The sequence below is a fragment of the Periplaneta americana genome, chromosome 9 (assembly GCF_040183065.1).
Source record: "Periplaneta americana isolate PAMFEO1 chromosome 9, P.americana_PAMFEO1_priV1, whole genome shotgun sequence".
Classification (NCBI taxonomy): domain Eukaryota; kingdom Metazoa; phylum Arthropoda; class Insecta; order Blattodea; family Blattidae; genus Periplaneta; species Periplaneta americana.
The window spans coordinates 72,555,130-72,567,551 of NC_091125.1; the positions used below are offsets into that span (position 1 = coordinate 72,555,130).

Below are 12,422 nucleotides of genomic sequence, written 5' to 3' on the forward strand. Positions count from 1 at the left end.
CTTTGTGTGGAGTGTGGCATTGTATGGGCCAGAAACATGGACATTACGATTAAGTGAAGAGCAGCAATTAGAAGCATTTGAAATGTGGATGTAGAGAAAAATGGAATGTGTGAAGTGGACAGACAAAATAAGAAATGAAACTGTGTTGGGAAGAGTAGGTGAAGAAAGAATGATGATGAAACTGATCAGGAAGAGGAAAAGGAAAATGAATTGGTTGCATCACTGCTAAGAAGAAACTGACTGCTGAAGGATGCACTGGAAGGAATGATGAACGGGAGGAGAGTTCGGAGTAGAAGAAGATATCAGATGATAGACGACATTAAGATATATGGATCATATGGAAGACAAAGAGAAAGGCAGAAAATAGGGAAGATTGAAGAAAGCTGGGTTTGCAGTGAAAGACCTGCATTTCAGAATAAAACAAAACAATAAAATAAGCATTATCAAGGAGGTCATGTATCCAGGATTGCCAACAAATTCTTTGATATCATAAAGCCAATAGATCGCTCTTCATTTGTGTAATTTACTGAGAATTTCAAAACTTATTACGAAGGTTATGTTATCATGAATTTACAGATCTGATTCTCTGTTGTGTAATTTTGTTAGTACAACCACAGTCTAGTATATACAGTCACGAAGCTCAATACATAGTAAATATGCATCCATAGATAGTTGCTAACCATTAGCATCACTAATATTGCCTCGTTACAGACAATGCGAAATAGTACTGGCACAGTCTATTGTTCCTAGCACCCTCACAACTCAAGCTTCGTGACTGTATATACTTGACTGTGGTACAACTGTGTATAGGTTATTAAGAACTATAAAACTCAGGAAGGTTTGTTGACATTATCACCATTAAAAATGAAATATTACAGGTAATTCCATGGTGTATTTGTCATTAATGATACACATTAATACTATTATTGATGATATGAAAGTGAAACCTTTTGGGGTTATATAAGTAAACGTAGAGGATATCTTACATTTGATCTTCATTTTTATAATTTTCTGAGTAACGGCTTTGCATATATTACTAAAAGCTACAAAACTTACATAAGACATACATAAGCCATTTGTTATTAAAAACTAAATACTTTTATAGTTTTAAATCAAGTGGTGTGAATATTTTTCAGATATTAATGGCAGTGTGGTGTAGATATTTATGTGTGATTCTCTAATATTATGCAGTGCTATGGAAGAAGTAGGCCTATTACTGAGTTGTTCTTGCTATTTTAGCTGCATCTTTAAAATATCAAAATTGATTTCATATTTTCTTCAGGATGTCTTTGTAACGTTCACCAGTGATTGTCATGCCCGATGGGAGAGGATAAACCCTTTCTGGTCCCAAAAGTTTGAGTAGAGGATTTTCTCAGCTGAGGCACCAGTTTTGAATTTTTTGGGAGGTGGTGAGTTTTGCATAATTTTTATTTATTTATTTTATTTTTTTTATTTATTTATTTATTTATTTTTTTTTTTTACATACAAGGTTGCTGTTATATGTCATCAATAGGTATAAGCGTTCATGTATATTTTATAACGAAGAAAATTTTCACTTTTTATTTGGAAGAAAGTCATTTTTCGTGCAAATTCTCCATGAAATATGTTTTTTTTTTTTTTTTTTTTTTTTTTTTTTTTTTTTTTTTTTTTTTTGTTGAAAATGTCGTTGATTATGAAGTAATTTTGTGAATTTATATCAATTTCGCAAAATCCACGGATATATTTCACTTAATTTTGGACTTTCATTAAGGAATTTATATTTTCCAGACATAAAATTAAGTTTCAACACATTTTGCGTATATCATTAATACCAAAAAAGCACACCGCTAATTAAACTACATATTAAAACAATGTATTATCTTATCTATAGCAAGTGAAAGCCTTACAGGCAGGTTAAAATGCCATACATATTTTATTGATTACAACTCAGATGAGAAATTAATTTAAATGGATCAGCAATGATAGTACAGAATCACATAATAAACTACTGTTTAATGTGAAATAAACGTCAACTATTGCTTTTATAATTATGTAAACATACGTCAAATGCTTTGGGGTAATTGTCAGCATGTCTGACTGTGAAAATAGAGGGGCCAAGATCGAATCCTGGTTGGAACAAGTTGCCTAGTTGAGGTCTTTTTTTTTCCAAATTTTCTCTCAACCCATTAGAAGTAAATGCTGAGTAACATTCGGCACTGGACCCTGGGTTCATTTCGTCGTCATTATCAACTTCATCTTCACTCATCCTGCCTAATTCCACACTCATGGCATCCTACCATATGAGGCTAACAGAATCCGACCTAAAGGATGCCCCAATCTCAGCTCTGAACAGGATCCTTCATCATAAACGACAAAAAGTAGGCAGAGGTGCAAATAGCTAGGTACATGTTAATATGCAGTGTTAGTAAAAAATTATTATTGATATGTAAAAATATCTTGCATAAAAAAAATTTGCTACTAGTAATTTTCAATACTCTGCCATTGTCCCAGGTCAAGGCAGTAAAATGTGTTACAAAATAAAAATTAAACATACTAAAACCATCTTTAAACACAGGCAAGACAAAAAGCAATCTCTATACTGACCTGGCTGAGACCCAGGTCAGAAGGTGTAGAAGCTTTACGTGGCTGTGGTCCTGAGCTCTTGCGTCCAGATTTGCTGAAGAATGACTTCCAGCCAAGGGGAGATCTCTTACTGGAAGTACCACTCCGCTTCCTACCAGAGCCTGGGAGCTCGATCACAGTGTGGTACTTTGCAGGCAGGTTTGCAGGTCCTCCACCTACACAGAACAACTCAATCTCATCCCTTTGCTTGTTTCACACCAGACACACTTGAATGACAGAAAACTTTTTGATGTCAGTTGATTGTGATACAAAAAGCAGAGAATTCCAATAATCACTAAGGAGTGAGGCTTTCGCTTCTGTTATGTGCTCATATAAAAAGATAGTATTTATTTAATGTTTCTTTTTTGCCACAGATACCACTGTAAATATATAGGACGATATTATGGGGGTAATGTAGCAATGGTCGATTTAGAGAACTGCTACACGCGAAAGTATTCACGTATCTTACAGTATCCAGCACTGATCTCCCTTCATTTTTGATTCGTCTGTCATCTGGCTCTAGATGTACTGCTATCTGTTGGCTTAGTGTGTTCGCATTTACATTTTCTTTGTTTTTTATTTTAACTGTCAGAGACTTCTGCTATCTCATGAAATGATGTCTTACAGAGACACCTGTAGTTTCAATCGATCCTGTAAAAATATTTTTTTTCGCAAACAGGTAACTTGGTCAGATGAGAAATACCGTAACTGGCCAGAAATGTTACCTAGAACTCTTTCTGTAAGGGACTGAGTACTTTTATTTTCAATTCATTTATTGTATTCATAGATCTTACATGAGCATTGAAGCTTTAGAATGTGGATGTGTGTGTGTTACTGCTGCCTCAGTTCTGTGTGACAGAGTATTTCTAAGGCAGAGCATGTGGTAACAGACAGATACATCATCTTACTGAATAAGAATGCCACTTATTTTTTTGTGGGCGCAATTATGTAAATGTGTCCATTACTCTCCCACACTGAATTCAGTTCATGAAGTGTTGTGATATGTTGTAAAGTGGTTTTCGCAAATTTCTTTGGAACTGTTCCATTAAGAAAGTTTTATATAAGCGTGGACTAGTGATGACAAGGGAAAGTCGAATAGTCTGCATACACATCCTCGTTATCATTTGATTATGCATATGATTACTATTGTAAAAGCTGACTTCTATATGAAGTCTGTCACGTGATAATTTATGGCACAAAATTAGCTACTGACGAGAATGAGCTGTTGTAAGTTCATTCATTAAAGAGTCTGTCCATGTGTCACCAACTCCTCTGTGAATGCCCAGCTCAAAAGTCATATGATGAAAGAGTAGTGGAACTGAGAAAAATTCTCTCCGGCACCGGGATTTGAACCCAGGTTTTCAGCTCTACATGCTGATGCTTTATCCACTAAGCCACACCGGATTCCAATCCCGGTGTTGGATTGAATCGTCTCAGTTTAAGTTCCACCTCTTGGGTTCCCTCTAGTGGCCTGCCCTCTGCACTACGTCATAGATGTCTATGAACGAAGGACAATGTCCACATATGTGCGGAAGTGCACTCGTTGAGTCACTGATTGGCCGGGATCCAACAGAATAAGCGCAGTCTTAAATCATAAAGTGATTTACGTGTATCATATATATTATTTTAATGTACCGAAATACATATGATGTTTCCATGGAGATATTCTATGTCATCGTAAGATGAAAGAGTAGTGGAATGGAGAAAAATTCTCTCTAGCACCAGGATTTGAATATCTGCATGGAAACATCATATGTACTTCGGTACATTAAAATAATATATATATAAAGAGTCAGTTCGTTCATGACCTACCCAACAAGAGCAAATTAGACGCTCAGGTCCTGAGTATAATTCACCATTTTGTAAATCTAACATAACCTAGCATTACCTAACATAAACTACTATAAGTAAGTGCAATAATAATCAATATTTTTTGAGATGTTCTTTTCTGATTCTTTTTGACATACTTCACTCCATCGATGAAAAACTCCAAAGTTATATGAAATTTTGGACCTGCAGCTAAGTTCAATGTATGCAAGTGAATCTATCAGTGGTGGCTGATTGACTAAGGCAAGTGAGGCCGGGTCTCAGTCACTTGGCTTCATTGAAATCAAATGTTGTGTTTTTATATAATATATTAGTAATGTGAATGAAGCATATATCGCTGTAGAAGCATTTGAAAACTTTGTGATGTATATAGACCTATTTTGCAGTAAAATTTGTTCCTGAGGCCAGGATCGCTCATGCTGGGTCTGGCTTCTGCATTTCGTATGTTTTCGCGGGCTTTGAGGCTGCACTTGAAAAGCTGTAGTTGAGGCACAATTCGTCTGGCCTCGTGGCCTGGTCAGCTTTCACTCCTCCCATCCATGGACTGGTCTTAAGGGTAGAATGGGGTGGGGACTAGCAGTGGTAACTTGTCTTCCTAAATAGGCCATAAATAACAAAAATTCCCGCACTTTGGCAGGCAGAGACCCAAACTGTTCTCTCCTCTTATGTCTCTGTTTATGACTTAAGGGAGGGTGTTGTACTATTGTACTTCGTAGTACAGTAGTGAATCTAGGCCAATGTTGTTATGTGTTTCGGGAAAATATAAACAGAAAGAAATGCGAGAAATAATTATGATGTAGTTAATTCATTGTTAGTGTGTTTTTTTTCGGGAAGAAATGATATTGAAAGAAAGGAATTTTTAAATAAAGAGATAGCCTACCGAGATACATACAAAATTGCTGACAATTTTTCTGACAGATAATCTTAAAATGCGAGTTTCTATTGCATTTTGATAGGGGCAACATAAATGGTTAAGTAGTAATGTGGTGCAAAATAAACTTTTCTGTTGGCCTTGTTTGTTGTCAAAGGAAAAAATAAAAATAAATGAAAGCAAGGGCATTTCAACACATAATATGAGTTGCTTCATCACACTAAATCAATCACTGGAACTCACAGCATAACAACTTATTTCGTGAGTGACATTATTTTTTGAATAATAATAATAATAATAATAATAATAATAATAATAATAATAATAATAATAATAATAATAATGATGATGAAGATGATAATGATAATGATGATGATAATAATAATAATAATAATAATAATAATAATAACAACACAGTATTAACGATATTAATAATATAATAACAATAATAATTAATATGAATAAACATTTCCTATCGGAGGCACTTAAACTAGTTGCATCTGGCCTCACCGAGGATTTTGATCACCGGCCGCTACAGGAATCTATATGTTGATTTGATGTATACTCACCCACTTCAATGTATTCCTGATCTACTTTGCTGGAAGACAAAAGAGCTCGTGTGCGGGCCTCTTCCAAAGACAGCAGCTTTGTTGGGGTGGAAATAGCAAGAGATTTTGGACGACTGCGCTTAGGAGTCACTGTAAATAAACAAAGAAACAAAACAAAACTGAAACATAATTGTACACATGTCCACTAAAATTCTGAAACTAACAAAGAAGATATATAAGCCTATTACCCCACTGCAAACACTGACACTACGTAGTGTAACATCATCCTAAACCAGAATTTGTTTTACATATCTTCAATCTGGCATTTTCTATCTTTTTTTTCCTATTGGGCAGCATTGAATCATGGGTACACAAGAGAGGGGGAAAACGATATTTCCTGGATAGGTTGATCAGATCGCTTCAAGACTCGGAAATCTGCCTCGCCATAGTGATGTAGTTAGGAAATCGGAAATCTGACTTGCTATAATCATGTAGTTTACATACACTGCCCGGCAAAAAAAAGGGAACACTTTGAAATCTTTACTACAAACTAAATCAATTGTACATTCATCAATAGTTACGGTAAAAATTTGTTATCTGCATCAATTTTAAACTTTTAGAATCCAAAAACTTTAAGTTAAACTTTAATAGCGATATCTGCTACATAATAACATTTAAAAACTTTGTTTCTGCACAGGAGACGTTAAATTGAAGATCTAGGGGAAAAAATGAATAACGCAAAATTTATGAGTACAATGTTGCATTTTCCATTTGATATAAGGCAGTCATTTTGTGTTTTTATCAAATATGCCTCTCTCATCTCATGAAGTAGCAGTTGCAGTGGCATTGGAGGACATGTTGCCCAGACATTGACTGCAGCTCCCTCTATGGTGCATAGGACACTGCATTGCTTTTGGGAAACGCAGCAGTACACTAGGAGACCGGGTTCAGGCCATAAGAGAAAAACTTCAGTCAGAGATGATCGATTTTTGGTGCATCAGATCTTGCAGGACTGGCACATCACTGCTGTCGAAGCCAGTAATCGACTTTAATTGGCCACACACAACAACATCAGTGAAAGGACAGTTAGAAGAAGGCTTGATGAAGCAAATCTGAGATCTCGGAGGCCCGCAAATGGTCCTCTGCTGTTTGCAGAACAATGCAGAAATCACCTTGCACTTCCAAGGAACCACCAACATTGGACACATGAAGAATGGAGCCATGTACTACTTACAGACGAGTCCAAATTCTGTGTAATAGGACCAGATGGAAGGCAACGAGTATGGAGGAGACCAGGAGAACGCTATCTTGACTGGATGATCTCTAAACGCACACCATTTGGAGATGGCTCCATTATTGTCTGGACAGGAATATCTACGAACGAGAAAATGGAGATTGTCCTCATCGAAAATGGATCTCTGACAGCAGCACGATATTGATGAGGTTCTTCATTATCATATGGTTCCATTCTCGATATTTGCAGGAGAAAATTTCATCCTTATGCATGATAATGCCCGTCCTCATGCTGCTCGGTGCGTGTCAGATTTTTTGGATGAAATTGGTATCGTGTCTCTTGGGTGGCCTTCATGCAACCCAGACTTAAATCCGATAGAGCATGTATGGGCTAATCTAGGATGATGTGTTCGATGCAGAGATCACCCTCCAGAAACAATGCAACAATTGAGGGAAGCTTTATAGCAGGACTGGGAAAACATTGGGCAAGAATACATTAATACTGTGGTATGAAGCATGCCAAGCCGAATGGAAGCTATCATCAGAGCAAGAGGAGGAAACACCCACTACTAGGTTGTGTCTCTGATGCGGGTTACTCGCATCAGCAACAAATTGTTTTAATGTGTGAACAGGTATTAATTTAAACCTTAATTTTATGATATTTTGTTCTATATTTTATGATATTTCTATCGTAGAGTCATTTAATTTACCTCAAAAATCAATTTAGTTGCATAATAATTCATGAAGTTTCCATAATTAAATGTTACCTGGAAATATTCAAGATGTTCCATTTTTTTTGCCAGTCAGTGTATATTCAGTGACAGATTATTCAGAAATCTGCCTCGGCCTAATCATGTAGTTAACGTACATTCAGTGTTCTGATATATTTGGGAATATGCATTCGCTTAGTCATGTAGTTAACAGTAATAGATATTATTCAATACATTCGGAAATCTGCCTCGACATAGTCATGTAGTTTACATACATTTAGCTTAGTCATGTAGTTAACAGTGATAGATATTATTCAATATACTCGGAAATCTGCCTTGGCCTAACCATGTAGTGAAGATACATTCAGTGACAATTTTATTTAATATATTTGGCAATCTGTCTCGGTCTAATCATTTAGTTAAGATACATTCAGTGACCGTTATTATTCAGTGTTTTAATAGACTCGGAAATCTGCCTTCGACTAATCATGTAGTTAACTGTGACACTTATTATTCAATATATGTTTCTGATAATTATGGTTATACTTGTGGACCTGTTTCGATGTCTATATGAAGTTTAGTTATCTTTTGGAATCAGTCTTGTGATAGAATCAGAAACTTATCATGTAAAGATGTGTATAATTATGCTTGGGAACTGGCCTTCTGCTTGGAAACATAGATAGGTTATTTCTTGGAGATTTGGGTTACGTAGAAAGGATATTGTGCCACAGAGATTTATATTCTATAGTCATTGGAGATTATATTGGTGGAATATTAGTTGGGAATTGTCATTGTATAAGGGACTAATATTGTAAAGTGTGCTGCGGAGAGTAGCGATAAAATTGTATGGAGTTTCAGGAATGCGGAAGTCACAGGTTTATTATCAGGGATCGTTCTAGAAAGTTTCAGGTCAAAGGGACATGTATTGAGTATGAACAGAGATTCGTTAAATGGGTAGAGTATTGACTAGGTATTTTCCAAATTATTCGACATATTTTCCTTCTCTCTTTAGTCTATGCCATATTGTGATTATTATATATTGTACAGATGTGTGCTCATAGATTGTTACTGGACGAATTAAGATTGTGTATGGCTTCGTGCCAGAAGTAGCCTGGTAGAACACAATGTATCAATAGGCGGCCATTAACTTCAGTCTGACTATTCGTGTACTTTATTTATTGTTGTCTCTCATTATTATCTATGCCTTTGTTAACTCATGTTAATCATCTCATTGTACATATTTGTAACTCTTATTTTATATAGTCATTTAATTATATATTATATTGTTTAATTTACTGTAATGATTATTCCTACGCTTCCACTGTGCAACTCGACCATATCCAGTTTACCTTCAACATCTGATTTAGTAGCCATACATAAACAACTCACGACGTTTCTCAAATAGTAGCCATAAATACTTTCCGTATTTTACGCCTCAAACATAACACATAATTTCATTCTTAATTATATCAATCTATCAATACTTAAAAGTCATGCACTAAATTTATTAATAAATTATATCAGAAAACAATACCTTGAGGCTGGGGCAAATTGCTGAGAGGTGGAAGACCATCACAGAATATGAGGTCAGTGTAGCAGACTAGGAACTCAGTGACCACAGCCTGTACCCCTACACCTTGCAAAGCAGCAACCCCTCCCACTTCGAGCTCTTTGCAGCGTAGAAGATTAGGAGCCCATACAATGGCTACATTTCGAGGAGTCATTCCAGTCAAATGTCCTCGCTCTGCCACTCGAGCCAGGTGACGCATCAAGTACTCCAGTGTCCTGCAGCACAACCAAGGCAAGCCTCTGAGTTCTAGAGTGTTCATTTATATCAGTAAGTTCATCGAACTGGACTAGTTATTCAGCATTAGTAATATGTGATAAGAAAGGGATTTGAAAGAAGATGGTTGTGGCCTATGTTCAAATATTATCTCAGCATTTGCCAAAGAAAAAAAAATAAAACATCTCAATCAGAATAGCTTTCCTAAGGGACTGAATTCCAGAAAAATATAAATACAAAGCCAGCATACTAAATTAAATAATCTCTTTACTACTAAATATATTTCTTATTACATGATATAATTTCATAGTAGGAACCAGCTGTGAACTGACAACAATAAGTAGGCATTTTAATTAAACAATGAAGAATAAGTAAGACAATATAAAGTTTATATTACAAATGAAACCTAAGGTTAATGATATTTGTATTATCATTCTTTATCAGTAATGGGACTAGCACAATTTATTTGGTGCACTACTCATCTGTGAGAGCAGTGGCTTTCCATATTAAAAATCTTGTTTCGAATCCTGACAAGACCAACATAAATTTGTGATGCACAAAGGTGGTGTTGGGATCTTTTTCTTGGTATTTCCGTATTATCTGCAATTTCCCACTGTTTCTTGATAATTCCAAATTCTGCAGTAATAGAAGGATTTGTGCACAATGCATATCAGAGGAAACTGAAATCTGCTGACTGGATAAAATTCTGTTCATTGAATACCAGTTGCTCTGATAATCTGTCTGTCCATCAGTCAGTTGGTCGGTCTGTTGTTCAGTCCATAGGTTGGATGGTGAATCAATCAGTCTGCCAGTGGATAGGTAGTTGGCCAGTCAGTCTTCCAACCAGCCATGAGTTTATTTAAAAATAATTTCTCTCCTGAATAGAAACATGGATGTTGAATTGGTATTGGTTAGAACGAAATAAACAAGACAGATCAAAAGACACTTATAAAACTCTCAATAACAGCAATGAAAGACTGGCTAACAAATACAATAGTGTAAATTATTTTAGCACCACGAATAAGAGACTAAGAAATTCCGAAAGAAACTAAAATCATCACAATACGACCAGTGGCGAAGCTAAGATGTAAATACTGGGTAGGTTGAAAAATTCTTACCTTATATCTTTTTATACAGCAAATGTTTTTTCTATCAACATTTTTTGTGACACAGACCCCACAAGAAGATGATGACCATTCATTTTCATCTCCAAACAGAATACAGGCATAACAATATAACTTATCTGTCTCAAAGCACCTCGTTAGCCAATCACATCTTTTATACTATGAAAACTGAAAATTTATATTTGGTCTTCTTCCATCTGCTATTTTAATATGTAAATGTGATGTCGATCTCCAATCTTTGTAAGCACATTTTGTTCCACACGTCCAACTTCAAATGGTTTCTCTTTTAATTCTACAAATAATGACCTCAAAGTTCACTCAGTATGAGCCATTTTAAACAAAGTTAATATGTTAAGAAAAAACACGTGCATGCGTGCATGCGCGCGCACACACACACGCCCACACCACACGCACTTTTGATTAAACTAACATTCAACAATGCAGCGCATTCAACACCAATATAGCGCAACATATTATTGTCACAAAAGACTAGTCTCGTTTCATATGAAGATGTGGCGAATTGATACCTTCTTCCTTGTCTCCCCTCAAGCTTGCAAGTCAAGGCCGTAGCCATGCCTTCAAAGGCTTTCGTCACAAGCCTCGCACTGAACTCTACATACTGGAATGACTGCCAACAGTGAAGTTAATATGAGGGTGGACCCAAAAGTAAACGGAACCGAACTGTTGCACGTGCATGCTTTGTAGTTACGAGTTGTGCTGTTAGGTGGTGTTAGTTTGGAGTCTCCCGCGACCGTTAGTAAGCTGGTGTCAGTCTGAGTTAAGTGGTTTGTTTGTGGTGCTGTGTTGTCTGCGTTCCTGTTTCAACCGTTTGGCGATTAGTGAGAAGCCAACCACAAGGAACAAAGAGTGTGTGTGAAATTTTGTTTTCTGTTAGGGAAAACTGCAGCCGAGACCGTTGGGATGCTTTGGCAAGCTTTTAATGATGATGCTTTGGGGAAATCACAGGTCTACGAATAGTTTTCCCATTTCAAATCTGGCAAAATGTCAACTGAAGACATGCCACGCCCCGGGCATCCTTCAATAGGAAGAAATGATGGAAACATTGCCAAAATCGAACGTGCAATTGATGAAGATCATCGAAAGACCATTGACGAAGTTTCTGAGCAAACGAACCTGTCATGGAGCATGGTCCAGCGAATTTTAACCAAAGATTTGCACATGAGATGGGTGTCTGCAAAATTTGTTCCTTGCTTGCTCACAGATGACCAAAGAGAAAACCATGTGAGAGTTTGCCGCGACTTGAAGAGTGAAGTGCAGAATGAACCAAATTTTCTTAAAAGAATTGTGATTGGGGATGAGTCTTGGTGCTATGGGTATGATCCAGAATCAAAGCAAGCATCGAGCCAGTGGAAAACTCGACCACGACCCAAGAAAACACGTCAAGTGCGATCAAATGTGAAAACAATGTTGATTTGTTTTTTTTATGTGAATGGCATTGTCCACAAAGAGTTCGTTCCGCCAGGACAAACAGTGAACCAACATTTCTATTTGGATGTGTTACGAAGATTATGAGAGAGTGTGCGACAAAAACGGCTCAAAATGTGGAGAAATGGGAACTGGTTGCTTCACCATGGCAATGCTCTAGCCCATACAGCTCTGACGGTCCGACAGTTTTTGACAAACAACAACATGGTGCTTGTGCCTCATCTACCCTACTCACCCAATCTGGATCCATTGTACTTTTTTTTTGTTTCCATGGATGAA

At 36.6% G+C, this 12,422-nt stretch overlaps 1 protein-coding gene across 9 annotated transcripts in view; it reads right to left on the minus strand.

Moving 5' to 3' along the window:
- The window catches only part of CdGAPr (GTPase-activating protein CdGAPr), a 319,522-nt gene that overhangs the window by 35,383 nt on the left and 271,717 nt on the right, over nt 1–12,422 (minus strand). For all 9 annotated transcript variants that reach the window (XM_069835028.1, XM_069835030.1, XM_069835027.1 and 6 more), the window contains 3 exons: nt 9,325–9,575; nt 5,869–5,997; nt 2,584–2,777 (listed from right to left, as the gene is read on the minus strand). In XM_069835028.1, coding sequence (XP_069691129.1) covers nt 2,584–2,777; nt 5,869–5,997; nt 9,325–9,575 — 574 coding nt within the window. The remainder of the gene's footprint in view (nt 1–2,583; nt 2,778–5,868; nt 5,998–9,324; nt 9,576–12,422) is intronic.